Here is an 18519-nt window from a genome sequence, read left to right on the forward strand (position 1 = left end):
GTGTAAATAGTTATTCTCAGTAGCCCCTGGTTAATGAATGGGTTGTTATGATTTAGGGTTTGTATGAGTTCTTTCATAAATCAGAGGGACGTTTTGAGTTAAATTAGGTCAAATGTGAGCTAAAATAGAAGAGGTCTTTGTTCCTCTAGTTGGAGGTAATTCATCCTTTTAATATTTTCTTTTCAACTTGGATAAGTTTGTAGACACTGCTGTATTACAAACAAAACCAAAGAGGTACCTCATGATATAATACACAAAAATTCTGTAATATTGACAGGGAAATAATGATCTTGATCTTCATTATTGGTAAAGCAGGAAGATGAACCGTACAGAGTGCCTCTAAGAAGAAAACGCGATGGCGCCCTGTAAAGTACCCCCACAAGACTTAATGCAGTGCCCTATGAGTTGCTGTTGTAATGGGGTGAGATGGAGGTTCTGTAGCGGTGCCCTTCTAGTGAATTAAAAAAAACAAAACATGGTGAAGTGCCCTTTCAGTGCCCTATAAGATTCCCTTGTGATGGAGTAAATTGGCCATTATTGTAGAAAAAATGTGTGTTTTATGTTAGCTGACCAGTAGGAAAATAACATACCCTTAAAACGTAGTTGTTGAAGCTGACGTTATCCCATTCAGTAGATTTGGCACAGTATTTACTCACTAGTTTGCTCAGTCACACCTCTTTAGATTGTTCTGTTGTCTTTGGGTCAGTGCAGTCTAAGCTGTACCTTCATCCTACCACTAATTTGTGACATAGGTCACATTTTTTAATTAAAACAAGTGTATGAATTAAATATTATTAAGGATGCATTACTAATGTATGTATACTGTATTTTTAAAGTTGGTTTTATGTTTAGGCCTGTCCAACGCTCTATAACTTCCTAAACAATATGCTAGATGGATAGTCGCTAGCTAGATACATACTTAGCCATCTCTATACTAAATATTTGGTACAAACTGGAAATCAACCTTGTGATGTAGTAAAACCCTAAAAGGAAATCAGAGTATTCTTTTCTGAAAATGCAGTTACAACCCTTAAGCTTTTATTACCTTGCACTTATAGAGGGGGAGATTAGCATTGGGTTATTCTATAATGACAAAATGCCAAGAAGAGACAGAAAACTGAAGACAATACAAAGGGAGAAGATGAGAGAGATAAAGGTGTGTTTGCATTAGCCATTAGCAATTAGATGGGATGCCTAGAAGAGATAAAACCTGTGCCTAGGCATGTTAAAAAGTTTAAAAATGTATCCTGTCATGAAATCTGGAAGGGAACCTTTTGAGTAGCCCTGCTAACAGACAAAACTCCTCCAAATATATGTTACATTGCCAGAGAATACTGCATCAGTCGACTGATCATTCTCCAAACTGAAGCTGGTCAAGACTGAGCTTAGAAACAGACACTCTCAGATCTTCTGCCTTTGTCCATTGAGAGCAACGTCCCAATTTACCACAAGGTCATTAACATTTACAAACTCATGGCCAAAAGATTTCTCCTTTGACTTCACCAAGCTTGCTTCCCTGACAAGATGCTCAAAACAGCTAATTCTCAAAATGTTAATAGTTTGATGATTTTACTACAGATGTGTTTGAGAAATAAACATTAAAATGTTACCCATTCCCTGTATTTTACTACAGAGATGTTTGCAAAGTAAATGTTTGCAAAGTAAATCCTTTTTAACACAGAGATATTGTTTCCTTATATTCTGAGTCACCCTATAAAATGTTCATCTTAATTGGGAATGTAGCCTTTTTACCAGCCATGTATCATTGTTCTCTGCTGATGGGGGCCATTGAATGTATCAGGGGCCCTTTATATTTTGTCTCAGACAGCCTGAGCCCGCCTCTGTTTATATGCCTGTATTTATTTTATAATATTTCACTGAATATTATTTGAATGCTGTTTTATTTTTGTACATTTTTAAGCTGATTTGAGACGTTCACGGCACTTCCTGTGACGGCCTCGCGCTGCCTCCCACTGGTGACAACGTGTGGTTGCTAAGGGCGACTGACAACAGACACCACAAACTGGAGGGAGAAACCGTGAGCGGGAGCTGATAATATTGTAGCGGAACAAAATATCACTTCAGATTTATTCTTCTGTTGTTTTATTGAGTTAAGCGGTGGTGTAAAATGTCTGCAGATTTATCTGAGATCATCTGGGATGAGCGCTTTGCCATCCCCGAGCTGAACGCTGAAAACAAGGCTCTGATGGAAGAGGTGAGTGTGGGGAAGTTAACCAGTATTTGTTCATTACACCAATGATAAAATGGTTAATTCTGGTAATTGTCAGGGAGTACACTTTATGAAAATGGCCTATCAGTTCAGTCATATGGCATAATACATATAAATAGTATGTAAAAGCTACTTTTCAAAGGATAAAAATCAGTAGTTTTAAGGTCATGTGACCCAAGGACTCAAATCTAAGAATATTACTGCATCGATATCAGAGATGGACGAAGTATTCAGATCCTTTACTTAAGTTAAAGTACCAATACAGCGATGTAAAAAATACTCCATTGCAAGTAAATGTCCTGCATGAAAAATCCTACTTAAGTTAAAGTACAGTATTATCAGCTTGATGTAGTTAAAGTATTGCAGTAAAAGTAGTGATTTGGTTCCTCTGACTGACATATTATTATGTATGACATCATTAGATTATTAATGCTGAAGCATCAGTGTGTAAGCAACATGATACTGTTGTAGCTGCTGGAGGTGGAGCTAGTTTCAACTACTGTATGTACACTTAGCTAGTTTAGTCCAGTGGTTCCCAACCTAGGGGTCGGGCCCCTCCAAAGGGTCACCAGATAAATCTGAGGGGTTGTGAGATGATTAATGGGAGAGAAAAGAAGAGAAAACAAAGTTCTGATACACAAATCAATGTTTTCAGTTTTTGGACTTTCTCACTAATCTTTGATTTTTGGTGAAATATTGGATCATTTGAATATTTATTGAAATGAAACCATGTGAGAAGTTTAGAGGGAAAAATCATTATTTGGTGGAGCTGTTAACAACTCATAGACATCTGAAATGTGACCCGACTACACACTGCTTTTTGTAAGACGTCTAAAGCCAAAAAGGTTGTAAACCACTGGTTTCATCTTATAACAATGTGTTGTATTTTAAAAGCTTGTTATATTATCCATTGTGTCAAATCTTCATCTGAAAACTAAAACTGTCAAATAAATGTAGTGGAATAGAAAGTACAATATTTCCCTCTGAAATGTAGTGGAGTGGAAATATAAAGTAGCATTAAATGGAAATACTCAAGTAAAATACAAGTACCTCAAAATTGTACTTAAGTACATAACTTGAGTAAATGTACTTAGTTACTTTCCATCACTGATTGATATGGTATATGAAATGTAGTTTGTTTCTTAGAAATATATTGAACATAATTCAGCATTAAGAAATTAGATCACATGACTCAGGGGCTTGAACTTAACTATACCATTGTATAGTTTGTTTATTTCTAATTACTGGGTGATTCTCTCTATATTTCTAGCAGTCATGTGTCTCAGTTATTTTGTAATGAACTAATGCATGTTCAGTTTTGCCTGTTTGAAAAGTACGCAACATGGCCAAATACCTGGGTTTAAAAGTTAAAAGTTTTACGTGAATACACAGTGGACAACTGACAAAGTGTTCTGGATAAATGATAAATCCATATCTGATCACAAAATGTTTGTAACTGCATGTAGTGACAACATTTTGAGACGTCTCACAAGAACAAACATGCTGCAGATGATCACATATTGTACGCTTGTGATTTCAACTACAGATTCATAAGAAAGAAAAAGAGATGGTGCAACTGGATATCAAATTGGAGAAAAACAAAGATCAAATGCAGATCTTCACTGAATTCCTCAAAAATGCCAAACAGGAGCTGGAAAATACTAAGGTACAGAACAAAACTTTATCTTTATGTACTGTATGTGTCTGAAAATGATATGTTAATAAGCTTGCAGAGTTTACTTGAATAGTGGATAGTAAACACCAGATTACAGTGTCAGGCTGTGCTGTTCATTTCTCATTTTGATTTTTCTGCACATAGGCTCTGTGCAAGGCCAAGGAAAGAGAAGAAGAGATGGAAATGCACTTCACAGCTCTCGCAGAGAGAGAGTCAGGTCGCCTGGCACAGGAGACTGCTAAGATTGACAACAAGCTCAGATCTTTAGCAGAGAGGAGAAACATGCTAGAGGTCTATAACATCCACAGCATGTATACCTTAACTATAGAATCAGCTATACAGTAACTGTTGGTGCCAAAATGTGCAACTTAACTTTTGTTCATATCCTCAGAACCATATCTTCAAGGCCAAACAGAAGCTAGAGGAATTTAGGAACCAGATGAACTGGGACCAGCAGACCATGAATGCTTTTTTAGAGGAGTCACAACGCAAAGATGAGGACACGATGGCCATCATCAAGTACGCCCAGCAAGATGAGCAGAGGATCAAGGTAATGAGAAAAACACCTGTACATAGATCTGCAGCAGCCATTACATGCAAACTGAGCTGCTGTTACTTGCTCACTGTGACTCATACTGAGCTTTATAATCTATCTTGGTACAGTCACTCACTCTGGCGATAGAGAAGAAGACTCTGGAGGCCAGTGAAAAGCGCAAAGCACTCGACAAGGAATTGACTGAGACTTTATCTGCGCAGGTACTGTAAGAAAACACATGTTCTCGCTGTGTATATGGCTGATTCTTGCTGAGCGCAGATATTTTAAAGAAGAAATTTTCACATGAGTGGATGAAGGAAGACAAGAAGGTTGTCTTTATGTCCCCTAAATAGAAAAACCATACAAAAATACTCACTTGTCAGGCAGAAAAGGGAAATAGAAATTTGAAATTGATGTCTGCTAACCAATTTGAGGTCCATTGCATTGATATAAACATTAATCACCATGCAACTGGCACCAGGCAGATTATTGTTTCAGAATAATTTATGTTGTTTTGACATCAAAACATTTGGCTTTGCAATGTTTATGTCTCACAGCATGTCAGATGACATTTAATTGCTTAAATATAAATTAGGCTTTACACCATGTTCTTGATATCACTCCTGTGGGAGGTATTTTGAAATCTGTTAACCACGGGGTGTCGCAGAGAACAACTTTTTTCTTCTGCTTTCCTGTCAGATTGCTTTGGACAAGACTACAGAGAATTTGCAGCAGGCCCACCTGGAAACACAGCAGCTCATCCACCAGTGGGAAAACACCATCAAGCATATGAAGCAACGAGACACTGAGATGCAGCAGTGTGCGCTGGTAAACATTACAGTGCTGCCTATTACGGCAGACATGCTGACTCAAACCAAAGACGTCCTTAACAATAAAAGACACCAATATGTGAAAACACACAGAACGGTACAGTTTGAGTAACACCAAAGGTTTGTATTCCTCTCTCGTTCCTTCGTCATTCTAGCAACTTGCCCAAGCCAACCAGAATATCAGGGAAAGGAATGCCACCATTACAGAGAGGAAGCACTTGCTTGACACTCAGAGGAACAACAACAAGGAAACTGAGAGGAAGATAGCTGTAACCAACCGACAGGCTGCAAAACTGCAGCAAGATCTGAAGGAGCAGGAGAATAACTGCAGCAGGCTGAAGGATGAGGTCAGCATCTCTGAGCAGCTCAACGTGAAAAACTAGTCACTAGAGAATCATGTTAACAAATATTTTCAGTCATGGATGTAGCTGAATGTGTGTTCAAAGGATGTTAATCAATCAGAAACCTCATCTATAATCCAGCTTTATCTTGTAAGAGTGATTGACTTGATTCTCGTGTCCACAGCTGGATAGTTGCAAATGCTCACTGGACAGAGCAACCTCTGATGTGGACTCTGTGACGTCCCACATGTCCAGGATGAAGAAAGACATCCAGGATAACAATGACAAGTCGGTGAAATCTTACAATATGTCTTCATCAATAAGTAACTGCTGTAGTGCTTTAATATACAAGCTAACTGACTATTTATCAATGCGTTTGCGTGTGTGTGTGTGTGTGTGTGTGTGCGTTGAAGACTCAAGCAGGCCGGGACCTACAATGCTGCGCTGGAGGAGAAGTTGAAAGTTGTGACACAGACTTCCCATAATGAAGAGGAGCGAGCCGCCCAGATGGACCAGTTCCTCAAGGAAGAGGAGCAGGACATCAAGGTGAGCAGCCACACAAACTATTAATGTGCTATGACAGGAAGAGAACATACAGTACATGTCTTAACTTAACCTTTATTTTCAGTTGTTCATCTCAGGAACCTTTTGCGTCTCAATAAAATTTTTCATTATCATTTTTGCTTATAGCTTGGTTTGTTTTGTCATAAATTTTAAGACATCAGGACACCTGCAAAATCAAATTTAAGTAAATAGTGTCTCTCTACAGCATCTTAGTTTAATCTTATTTTGCAACCTGATATGGTAACGTCATGCATGAGGAAGAGATACAAACTTCAAATGCAGTTTTAACATTAGAGTTGTACAATTATAGAGATGAAATAGAGTAAAAGTGTCCTTTTTTTTACCCCAAAGTGCGAAGGGTGTATTTTCCACTAGGGATGGAGGGCGGGTCCACCTCACTTTTACAGTTTAAGAGTGATTTACTCACTAAAATGGTTTTGAACATCATCATGTCCAGTAGCTGTAATCTAGATTACATCACTTGATAAAAGTTTAAAAATACATTTGATTAGGTACCATTCAGTTATTACCATGCATTCACAGCAATAATCTTAAAGGTGCAGTGTGTTGGATTTAGTGGCATCTAGCAGTGATATGATTCTTATTTTCAGGTGATTAGACACTAATTAAAACATACTTATGGATATTATATTCCATTTCAGCCAAGTCTGTTCTAGATGCACCTAAATTCTACACACTGCATCTTTAATGTGCAGCTGTAAGTGTTTTTTCTTGTTTGTTTGGGGGGGGTTTGCCCTGGGTTTCACCTCACAGGCTACAGGTGGAGGTTATTGGTTCTGCATGTGGCCTGAGATGAAGAGCTACACCAACTATTCAGGGAAAAACAAACAAACAAACAAACATATTGCTATTTACAGTTAATATTCTCCCCCCCAAAAAAGCGAACAAAAAACCTCTAGAAGTGAACTTCAATCAAAGATAAGCGTAAATGTGAAAAATATCTACCAGTAAAACTAAATACAATTTTATCCATTGCTATATAGCAAATGTCATTACATTTTTTTATTGCACTGTCATGTGGTAAGGTAATATTTGCTAGATTGATTTAATATTGATATAAATACAAGAAATAGAAGATTTTCTGTTGAACACTTTCAATTCATTGTGTGTCCCGCACTCTGGAAACTAAACCTATAACCTTGATAGACATTGTCAGTGATTCTAGAGGCTGTTATTCATTTGCAGTTTGAGCTCAAAATGCACTAATAAGAAAATGACATAGCCTTGCGCTGTGATACTGTAAACTATATACTGTGTAACCCTGTTTTGTGCCTTTCAATAGGAGCTGGACATCCAGCTGCATGACTGCAGGGAGGAGCTGTATCGTCGCAAAGAGCATTTACAGGCCGTCAAGACAAAAGAGAAGGATTCTATTGCCCATGTGTCAAGGAGCAAATCCACCATCACCGGTCTGGACAGTCAACTCAGGAAACTGGAGAAGGAGTTAATTAGACAGCAGATGACCATGAGTGGACAGGCACGCTTACCAAAAAACATGCACGCAAAAATGTGCCCATTTACAGCTACACTACACAGCTTTCTCATACATGTATTCAGATTTTTCCTTTCACTTATCCACCTTGTGTAGGACTCCCAGATCGTGTGCCTGGGTAGAAAACTGGCACGGCTGCAAGGTGATGTTCACTTAGATGAAAAACTAGTGATAGAAACGAAGATCGCTGAGCTGACTGAGGCCCTAGATGGGAAGAAGAAGACGGCCAAAATGCTTACTAACACGCTCAAGGAGTCTGAGGTCAGACTGCATGTTTGTTACCTCAGTGTACTCTTCTGCATTTTTCACAAATAATCCCATCTCACATGTATCTTTGTCTCGGACAGGATGATATTCGCTATTTGAGGAAAGAGATGGAGAAATCAGGAGTTCAGAAGAGAGATCTGACTGGCAAAGTAAAGGAGCTAATTGCGCTTCAAAACACCAATGAAAAGGACCTGAAGAGTCTCAGGGTCAAGAAACAGGTAACTAACTGATGTCATGGCAGGTATCATGAATTGAGAATGAAAATCTGATGGTCTTCCTGCGTTCAAATTGTGTTGAGGAGATTAAGTGTTTCTTGGGAAATTATATCTATCTTGGGAGTTTATTGACAGAAAACATTAAGTGGTTACAGCTTCTCAACTGTTAGAACATTTTATCTTTCACATCACTGTACTACAGACACTACATTTTTTATTATTCGATTCATCCAGAAAATAGAGCAAAATCTTTGTCACAGTTTCCCAGAGCTGTGGCCGTTTTCAGATGTCTGATTTTGTCAGACCAACAGTCCAAATCTCAAAGATTTTCAGGTTATAGTGATGTAAAACAGCAGACATCTAGCATTTGTTTGGGATTTTTGCTTAATTTTAAACTTAAAAATCAATAATTGACGTTTCAGCACTTGAGATATTAACATTTTGACATTTTATAGACTAAATGAAAAAGTAATCAGTAGATAATTGAATAATCTTTAATTGTAACTCTAATTCTTCCCCTTTGACAAGTTAACACAAACATGCCAGCACTTATTTACAGGAATCAGCTGTACATACAGTAAAGACACCACAGTAGTTTAGTGATTTTTTGGTTTTCCCTACCACTACAATGAACTACATACATTCCACACATCACTTTCATACAAAGTTAAAAGATCTGCTTCTAATGCATCTAAAAGAGCTGTGATGAAAACCTTCCTTTGTCTTTAAGCACATGGAAATAGATGCAGAAAAAATACACCTAAAAGTTGGTGGAATAGCTGACGGAAGTTATTGACTATCAATCAACTGATGACGTCAGAAGGGTTTCACATAAAAAATAAATAAATAAATGAACAGCAGATATTATGTAATGTATCTGAAAAAATTCACCAACTGCATATATAACAAACCCCTGCAAACACATACTGTATGTTGCTGACCTCACCTGTCCCCCGTCAGGACAACATGGTGGAGCACAACATCCTGAAGATAGAGGTCAAGCGTATGAGGGATCTGCTGTACAACAAGGCGGACAGCATGCTGTCTTTGGAGAGGAGGAAACAAGACCTGCAGAAAGCCATAAAAGAGCGGGAGGATGAGATCAAAGTCTACAGAGAAATGCTCAGCCAGCAGCTGAAGATCAGCGAGCAGGAGAGGCAGAAACTCAGGTAAAAACCTCAGCCGTGACCCCAAATCTCACTTTCCTGGAGCCTTGACGAAATGTTCAAACAGCTCTAACTTTTCTTTCAGTTTTGTTTCATTTAATTTTGAAAAAAAAGGATAATTTCATTTAACTTTGATTATCTGTCAGTGCTGAATTGAACGAGAAACTGTCCAAGATTGACATGATGAAAAAACGTTTCGAGGTCGTGACCCTTTTACTGGCAGCTCCTGAGGGGGAGGAGGAGAAATCGCAGGCTTACTACATCACAAAGGTGAGAGGACCTCAAACACACCATCAGGTGTCACAAACAGAGCCTGTTAAAGTAGAACAAGGTTACATTTGTTCGTCTGTTACGCACTAGCATTTTGAATCACCGCTGTGTGCTTTTCACCAGGCTGCACAAGAGAGAGAGGAGCTCAGGCAGAAGGGAGACAGTCTGGATGCCAGAATCAGCAAGATGGCGCTGGAAAATCGAGCTCTGGAGAACACTATTCAATTGTTCAACAACAGTAACTCTGCATTTCGCAAATCCCTCAACAGAGTCAGTGAATCCAGTACGTATGACGAGGTGGACTGAATGAAACAACCCAGCTGGCTTCCTGTCCTTTTGAGAAAGATGAAAAATCTCTCCAATTAGTTATTCATTCATTAATTTTTCATTTATCTATTTTGAAAGATAGCACAAAATTTCAAATGGAAACTGATTTCTCATTCTTGAGTTCTGTTTGTTTCAGGTCCAGAGTACCAGGAAAAGCAGAAGCTGGAAGAGCAGTTGGGGGTCGCTGAAGACATGCTCAATTACAAGAAGAAACTGGTCCAAGAGTTCCAACAGGACTTGCAGGTTATTTCTATTTATAGCCATAGTGCTGAGCAGAGTACTGCATATGTCATCCTTAATTACATACCCCATTATAATATTCAGAGACGTAACTTGTTTGTGTGTTTAGAATACTTCCTCCAAAGGTCGGCCAATTGTCAAGAATTTGTCACATTTGTTTCTCTTTCCTTTTACTGTTGCCAATTAGTGTAATAGTCAACCTGCTTTATATAATGACAGTTTTGACAGTAATTGAGCTCACATAAAAACAAAATAACTCAGCTCATATAATGGATTCTTACCTGCGCTGGTGGCATGACAATAATGTTGATCTGTCAATCAACTATCGGATGAAACAACACAGAATGTTTGTACAGATTTGTGGTTTCTAAAGGATGAATCCTCATAACTCTGGTGATCCCCTGACTTCTCCTCTGGCGCCACCATGAGGTCAATATTTGTGGTTCAGAGTAAAATATCTCAACAACTATTCAATGGATTGCCATGAAATCTGGTACAGACACTCATGTCCCCCTCAGGATGAATCGTAATAACTTAATTTTTCATCTTCTGCCACCATCAGGTCTTTTTTAAATTTTAAATGGTTCAATATTTAGTTTTATGATCAAATACCTGTAAAACTAATGACATTCCTATCAGCCTCAATTGTGTTTAGTGCTAATTAGCAAATGTTAGCATGCTAACAAACCAAGACTAAGACTCTTGTTCAGCATTATATATGGGTTGAAGCAACAAATATAAATAGTCATGTTATACACGCAGGAAGAAGTGTGCTCATACTGTTTTTTTTTTTTTTAAAATTCATGACAATCCAGCTCAGTTGCAGCATGAATGTTTTTGTCTCTTGAGAGCTATCTTAATATAGCATGATACTATAATAATACTAGGAAATTATCTTCAGCATTTCCTGCATTGTATACTCCAAACTATTTTTTTTCCTTTTATAAGGCACTCTGTCTTCATTCCTGTGTTCACTTGTCCTCCATTCTTATTTCCCCTCACTATTATGACTTATTGTAATATTTAGTTGAGTCCCTCATAGAATAATTGGTATAAAAAAAAAAATTTAAAAAAACTTGCTCAACTACTCTGTCTATCTGAGTCATCCAGTCAAACTAACCTGGCATGAACTGGTGTGTATGTGTTTGCACGCCTCTATGCCTTTGCTTTTGTGTTGTGTGTGTGTGTTTTTGACAACTGCTCTCCGTTTCCAGGACATGAACAATACACTAGAGAGTCTGCTGCAAGAGGAGCAGATGGAGAAAGATAAGATAGAACACAAACAGACACTCATCAGCAAACTGAACAAAGAAATCGCCTCTCAGCAAGAGAAAATTGACAGAGCCACAAAACAGGTTTGATGTTCACCCCCCACCACTTTTCCTGCACACATTTGATACTTTCTTCTCAAGTAAATTGCTTGGATATCATCCTGATTTCTTTACACTGTTTTGGCACAAAAGGTATCCAGCGATACAAACATTTATTAGCAGGTGACATTATCATATTTCACTTTTGCATTACTCTACTATTTACTAGTGCTCCAAACTGACCAAAGAGATCCGCTCAGCAAACCAAACCAAAGCAGAGACTTTTGAGGAGAAGGACATCAAGCTGAGGCAGCTGAAAGAATTCAACAAGAGTGTTGACAAGATGCTGAATGAGGCCATGGAGGACAAACCAGACCTCAGATCAGTGCTGGAGAAATACTTCCTGCAGGTATAAAACAAGATTCATGAAGCATTTAGCCTTAAGAGACAGTGATTTACTTTCAGTGGAATCATTCAGGGGATTTTCTGAAGTGAAAATATGAAGAGTTTCCAGTGTTAAAGTGGATTATTGTGCTGTCTCTCTCAGGCCAATCTGTCTCTTCCGTCTCCGTCCTCCACTCCTAGCAGCCAACGAAGCTCCAAGACGAGCTCTACTCGCAGCTCTGCCTCTCTCAGGTCAGACAGCTCCTAGCTCACATTTGTAACAAACTATATACTAAAGTACATTAATAAAACTTTTGTTTATGCGACATAACCAGTTATCTGAGGCCTTCACTGGGACACTCCACGCTTTGATTGTCAAGCAATGCATTTCCTTAAAAAGACGTTCACTAGTCATTCTCTGCATAAATAAAACAATCACGTTTCTGTGTACCTTTTTTCACAGAGAAGATTAGAGGTTTTTAGTTTTATTTCTGCCACTATATGAAGGTATTGTTCTCTGTGCTGCAGGTGTTCCACATCTTCAGCCAGCAGCAGCCCCAGGTCCTCTGCGTCTCATTCCCCCGTACTGAAGACTGTGGAACTGGGCCTGGATCTACCTGTAACCTCCCCTCCTCCCTCCACCTCCAAACGCTCCAGTTCTGCAAGCAGCACCAGCAGCAAGTTAAAGAACCCTTAATGTGCTGCTCTGCTGACTGATGGCTGCTGAGCTTTATAGTTACTTATAGTTAGTTGTAGTTGCACTGAATCACTTTTTCATCACAGGATGGATAAAGTGCTGGAATGTGTGTTTTGATTTGTGTTATTTGTAGACTTTCTTCACTTTACTCTGCTGTTATATTTATTTATGTAAATCGAATGTAGCCTGATTTGATTTGATGTGCCCTCACTGTGTAGATAGACTGTAGTTTGTGACAGTAACAATCTGAGCAGATATTTTCCCCTTTCAATAAAAGAAAAAACACAATCCTTGTTTTTTTCTGTTCTTGTTTTTTTTTTTTTTTTTTTTCCAGTTTTGGCTCAAAGACTTCTTAATAAAAAGTAGGAGAAAATCATGGAACTATTGTAGGCATATATCAGCATTAGTTGCCATGATTTTTCTCCCTCAAAATTTTCCGAGATGGATGATCTCTGGATAATTTACAGGTTAGGAAATAGTTTTGCACTATTGTGGTGTTGTGGGATTCCAAAAATGTTTTTGACTACTTAACTAGTGGTGGACTTTGACGTCCACCAGGTTTATAATAAAGCAAATAACAACTCAGAAGCTGAAAAGATGCAGTGCCTTCTCATATTTCACTGTGTTTTGTTTAGACTATAGTTACCGACTTGGGTCACTGCATTGGAAGAAATGATGTATTACTGGTGTTTTTATGCCACACCTTAATGAGGGTGTCACTTCCTTATACAGAACAAAAGTAGCCAGAGGCTCAGTTACAGCAGACTGAATACTTTCCCACAACAGATTCTCTCTTCTGAAATAAAGCTTCAACATGCTGCTGCTGATCCTGTTTGCTGCGTGTTTGGTCTCGTGTACTGCACAGACAAGTAAGTACACAGACAGAAATCATTGGAAAAGTTAAAGGAGATTCTTTTTTTAAAAATATGTATACTGTAAGTAAATCTCTTGAATGTCTAAGTTTTTAGTAGAATATCTGCAGATGTCCTTTTGTGATGGGACTTGTGAATACAGCTGAAAGAAAGTTTTTCAAGGAGTGAAATAAAACATTCACTCAAAAGAAAAAGTCAAGCTCTAGATTACAAATGTCATCTAATTCATTTTAAATGTTTCCCCAGCGTCCTTTCCCTCCTCTACCACGTCGATGTCAACCATGACAACTACTTCTTTCACACAACCATTCCAGGTAACATCTGTCCTGCCCTCAACTGATACATCGGATAATGGTAAGTTCATTTTAAACTTTCACACAGAATATAATTCAGCTTGAAATCGAGCGTGATGTTGATGGTTTTAAATGTTTTCCCACAGTTGTAGCAATCCTTCAGACAGCTGTTCAGTCCTATCGTGAGCTAAATGAAACAACAGTCGCTCCAGATTTAAAAAAGGTAACTCACCAGTCATTCATTTAAAAAGTTCAGGTTTTTTTTCTATCTAATGTAACATGTGCTGTTCACAATCTAATATCATACTGTGGCCCAGGATCTGAATACGATCCATTTAAAATGATTTATGTCTTTCAGCTCTATGACATCATCCAGCAACTCAAACCAGATCTGGATTTCACTTTAACTGTCAGGAGCATCACCAAAGTCTGAAAGCGCCACAGCTCACACAGCTCTGTGTGTTTGGTAACATTTGATTTTTAAGAGGATAATCAGCAGCCTCACTGGAGTTAATTTATGTATCCTTTTTTTTTTTTTTTTTAACTGCTAGAGAAAGACTGTGTGATATTTGTTAATGATTTTTATCTGTGAAATGGATTTATATGAATGAGACAAAATGAAACCAGGACAAAATATGAGTCTTAATTGGTCTTTGATAAAGAGACTGAAATAGAGGAAGTCTTGATTTTATAATGTTCTAATTTCATAAAAGGTAAAGTTTCTATGTGGAAATGTTAATCAGAAGATAATTCACGCAAATGCTTATTTACGTTGCTTTAATTTATCAAAGAGAGGTCCTGTAAAATGAGAACAGCTGGAATCACATTTGAAGTGTCAAAACAGATTTCAAACATCTCATCTGTATGTCTACAACTTAAGCTTGAAAGCTGAGTGACATAATCTGTAGTGAGTGTAAAACAAGTGTGCCATTAAGTACAAAAGACCCAAAAGTAATGTGTTCTTTTATATGCAATATTTTTATATTTAAAACGTATAAACTTAAAGACCAGTGCCTTTAAATTTAACATTAGTAACAGCTTTGTGCACATCTTTTGTACATAAACTTTAACTGGTATATTTGTATATTATTATATATACCATTACATAGTATATTTCCAGTACTGATAGATTTAATTGCCAATGTTATGTTTTGTGTTTTCTTATATGACATTCAAACCTGTGATTACTAGGTTGTTTTAAAATAAGAGAAGATCATGATGAATCAGCAGAAAAAAATACATCTAATATCAATAAATAAATAAAACACCGGTTTTGGCTACACAAATATTGACTTTTAGTTTTTTTCTTTTTTTTTCAAGCCAACTTTGTTCTTGCCAGGAAGTGCTTGACAGTGAAACCACAATGTTGACGAGACATGACCACAGTCTAAAGCCGAGAGCGAGGGAGGAGAAACAGGAGAAACTGTCACAGCCTGCTAACAAAAGAGACTGTAGATGAAATTGAAAGGAGGATAATGTTACAGTGGAGATGTTGGACAATGAAGAAAAACAGACCATCAGCCTGTGTGATAATCAAAGAGGACAGACTGTGTGTGTGCGTGTGTGTGTGTGTGTGTGTGTGTTTGTGTGTGTGTGATGCAGTGAATAAAAATGTTTTGTGTTTATGTAATGTACGATATTAATACAATGTAAAGGGAGTGGAAGATGTCAGGGTTAAACATCAGAACTTTTCCTTTTAGATCAATGAGACAATTAATTTACCTGCAAATATCATGGTAATTATAAAAAAAAAATAAAGAATTACAAAGTATTTTCAAAGGCATGTTGTATCTCTTTTCTACAGTTACACTTTCAGCCAGTAGAGGGAGCCTGTTCCTCTGATTCAGCTACTCACCCTCATCCTGCTCTCATGACACCTCAACACCACTCAACACCTAAATCAATGTGTTTTGTTTGCACAGTTTCATTTTCTTTAGTTTATAGCATCAAGCCTCTCTGTGCTCTTCAAAAGGAAATATTTCTCTGAGGACAGTGATGTGTCCTGCTCCTTCACAAATGCAGTTTAAGTTGAACTGAATCAATGTCATGGTGTTAAAACAACAACTTAAATTGACTGCAGTCATTACTACAACAGTTACACTCCAGCGTGTTTTTCATTAAGATGTTTTATGGATATTATTTGTTTAGGTTTTTTGTATTTTTTATTTAGTTAATTTAAATAAATGATATCAATTAATTCATAATTTGTTTCTCATGTAGTTTATAGTATAATAGTTAAAAGTTTACATTTGTTGTCATCGCTGAAGCACTTTGAATTTCACTAACCTGTATGAAAGGTGCAGCACAAATAAAGTTTGATGGATTAATTGATTTAGAATAATGAATAAGTAATTGATCATTCTCACAACACTGCATAAGAATTACAGGATGATACTAGGATGATGATAAATCAACAAGCATGTTTCATAAACATCATTTCCTTACAGACAGACCACAGGTGGTGAGGGTGTGAAATAAGGTCTCTGCTGGGCTTACAGTCAGCACAGAAACCCCCCAGGGCTGTTGCCTCAGTCCTAAACTCTACGCCCTGTACACTTATGACTGTGTTTCCACCCAGAACAACAGTATCATTATAAAATACGCAGATGGCACGACCATCCTCTGCCTCATCAAGCGTAGAGATGAGTCATCATACAGGGAATAGGTAAACAAAATCATAGTTTATGCAGAGGACAACGACCTTGTTCTTAACATAGAGAAAACCAAAGAACTAATTCTGGACTTCAAGAGGAGCCTTTCACCATCAAGGGGACTGAGGTGGAGCAGGCTGTGTTTCTAGGCCCTCATATGTCAGAAAACCTGAGCTGGGCCATAAACTCTGTGACAACAGTGAAGAAAGCACAGCAGCAGCTTTGCTGAAGAAGGCGGACTCAGACGTCAGCCCCTCACCCAGGCCTACAGAGGACTCGTTGAGTGCGTTTTCACCAACGGCATCACTGTTTGGTCTGGAAACACCACCCAGGCTGAGAGGAAATCTCTTCAAAGAGTCATCAAACACATAACCACAGATGCACTCTAGACACAGCGCTGCAGGAGAAAAGCACAGAGCATCCTCAGTGATTTACAGCAACCAGCTCACTCTCTGTTCAAGGATACGACGTGAGACATCACAGGCCACAGAGAGCATCACCACTCACAGGACCTGCTGCCACAACAGCTTTTTTCCAGCCACTGTCAGAATAATTGCAAAGGACATTAAGGCAGGAAGGAAATACCCCCCACCCCCCACCCCACATCATTCACACCATGAACACATAACATATGGACTGAGATTTAGTATTCAGCTACTTCACCCCCCCCTCACTCTCCAGGTCTCTGTCATACAGAGTTTTTCACCAGTCCAGTGGTCCACTGGGTTGTTTTTGTTTTGTTTTGTGCAAGAATTTATTGTGTATTTTTTTAATACAGTGTGCATTTATTCATAGTATTTTTTATATAGGGTTTATATATTATTTATCTATTTTTTATGCTGTTCTTTTAACTGCCTTTCTTTGCCTGTTTTTAAAAAAAAGCTGACTCAGTGTGTTATGCACAATACTTCCGGTGTATTGTACCTGTAAATCTCAGACTAGTTCAAGACTTGTTTGATGCAAGAACAAAGTGAGACACAAAGTGAGAAACAAAGAGAGAAAGACACAAAAGAAATAAAAACACATGAATAAAGGAATATTCCACACTTATTAATTGCACTTCCATAATGCTGGGAGACACACAAGAGACAGATTTGAGAAAAATGTGATCAAAATCGAAGCACTTAAGCTCCAAAAATGCTGAATCCTTTATTTCCCATGATGCAGCTCAGCAGCATCTTTTGAGTACACCCACACCACCTGGTTAACAGTCACTTCTTTCAAATTAATGACGTCCACCTGACGTCCCCTACAGTCATCTTCTGAGGGCTGCCTCCAATATATGTCGATGAGGTTTCTTTTATCTTGTTCATTTCTCCTCTCAGGAATGAAGAGCTTCTCAGTAATCATTTCACACGTAACATGTGGAAATAGAGTTACTGTTGCATGAACAAATTTATATAACAAAAAGCGTGCAAATGGAAAGGACAGACCAGACTCTGTTTATACTTCTGGTATTTCTGCTCACTGATTTTAAGACTTGGACTTAAGGTGGTACCAGTAAAAAAAAAACATCTGACACAAGACACAATTCAAAGCTGATTTTACTCATCAACCATGATTTAGATGTAAATACTTAAAATTTAATTTATACATTTTTCATTACTGTGTGATGGATAAATTATCAATAGACTGAGGTTGGTTGAAGTCAAGCGTCTCTTTAATTCAAACAGAACATATGTTGCAGACACGGAGAGTCCGCAGAGTCTCCGTGGAGAATTCTGACAAGACAAAGGAAAGTCACTAGTATATATTAACGGCCTTGATGCCCTTGGGAGGCACCTTTAACAGACCTAGACAAAGCTTTACAGAGCTCTCCCTTCCACATGATGACCATGATGTCCGTATGACTATCATAGTGTTCCCTTAACTAATACATGGATTTTTCTATCACTGTGCATCAAACTTACAGACACATACAAACTAAATGTTCTTAAAGTTTTCATCAGAAATTCTTTCTACCAAAGAAATAGTCCTGACAAAAAGTTAGCAGATTTTCCAGAGTTACAGGGAAACCAGGACACAAAATCAGCACCAGCCACCAGCCAAATACTGGTAAAATATGCAAGTGGCTGGTAGGTTCTCACCAGCCAAAAAAACAAAACAATGGTAATCTATTGAGTGGCTGGTAAAATTTGA

At 38.0% G+C, this 18519-nt stretch overlaps 1 protein-coding gene across 2 annotated transcripts; it reads left to right on the forward strand.

Moving 5' to 3' along the window:
* The first annotated feature begins 1947 nt into the window (after positions 1-1947).
* Positions 1948-12852, forward strand: ccdc39 (coiled-coil domain containing 39). Of its 2 annotated transcripts, XM_044366961.1 has the most exons (21): positions 1948-2038; positions 2139-2215; positions 3777-3896; positions 4050-4196; positions 4297-4455; positions 4569-4661; positions 5140-5268; positions 5426-5617; positions 5796-5899; positions 6025-6157; positions 7479-7673; positions 7785-7949; positions 8036-8173; positions 9131-9339; positions 9483-9606; positions 9730-9889; positions 10070-10176; positions 11388-11528; positions 11713-11892; positions 12031-12119; positions 12396-12852. In XM_044366961.1, the coding sequence occupies exons 2-21, from the start codon at positions 2207-2209 to the stop codon at positions 12562-12564; spliced, it is 2763 nt and encodes a 920-aa protein (XP_044222896.1). In that variant the 5' UTR covers positions 1948-2038; positions 2139-2206; the 3' UTR covers positions 12565-12852. The 2 variants fall into 2 exon arrangements, with proteins under 2 accessions (XP_044222896.1, XP_044222895.1); XM_044366960.1 differs by having other exon boundaries at positions 1966-2215.
* Positions 12853-18519: the final 5667 nt, after the last annotated feature.

The sequence above is a fragment of the Thunnus albacares genome, chromosome 12, assembly GCF_914725855.1.
Source record: "Thunnus albacares chromosome 12, fThuAlb1.1, whole genome shotgun sequence".
Classification (NCBI taxonomy): domain Eukaryota; kingdom Metazoa; phylum Chordata; class Actinopteri; order Scombriformes; family Scombridae; genus Thunnus; species Thunnus albacares.

What these genes read in the sequence shown, in the direction of transcription:
- ccdc39 (XM_044366960.1), top strand. Translation starts at nt 2,129, where the DNA reads ATGTCTGCAGATTTATCTGAGATCATCTGGGATGAGCGCTTTGCCATC. An exon ending in AAGAGGAGCAGGACATCAAG is followed by an intron (nt 6,158 to 7,478) that starts GTGAGCAGCCAC and finishes GCCTTTCAATAG; the next exon opens with GAGCTGGACATCCAGCTGCA. An exon ending in ACACGCTCAAGGAGTCTGAG is followed by an intron (nt 7,950 to 8,035) that starts GTCAGACTGCAT and finishes TGTCTCGGACAG; the next exon opens with GATGATATTCGCTATTTGAG.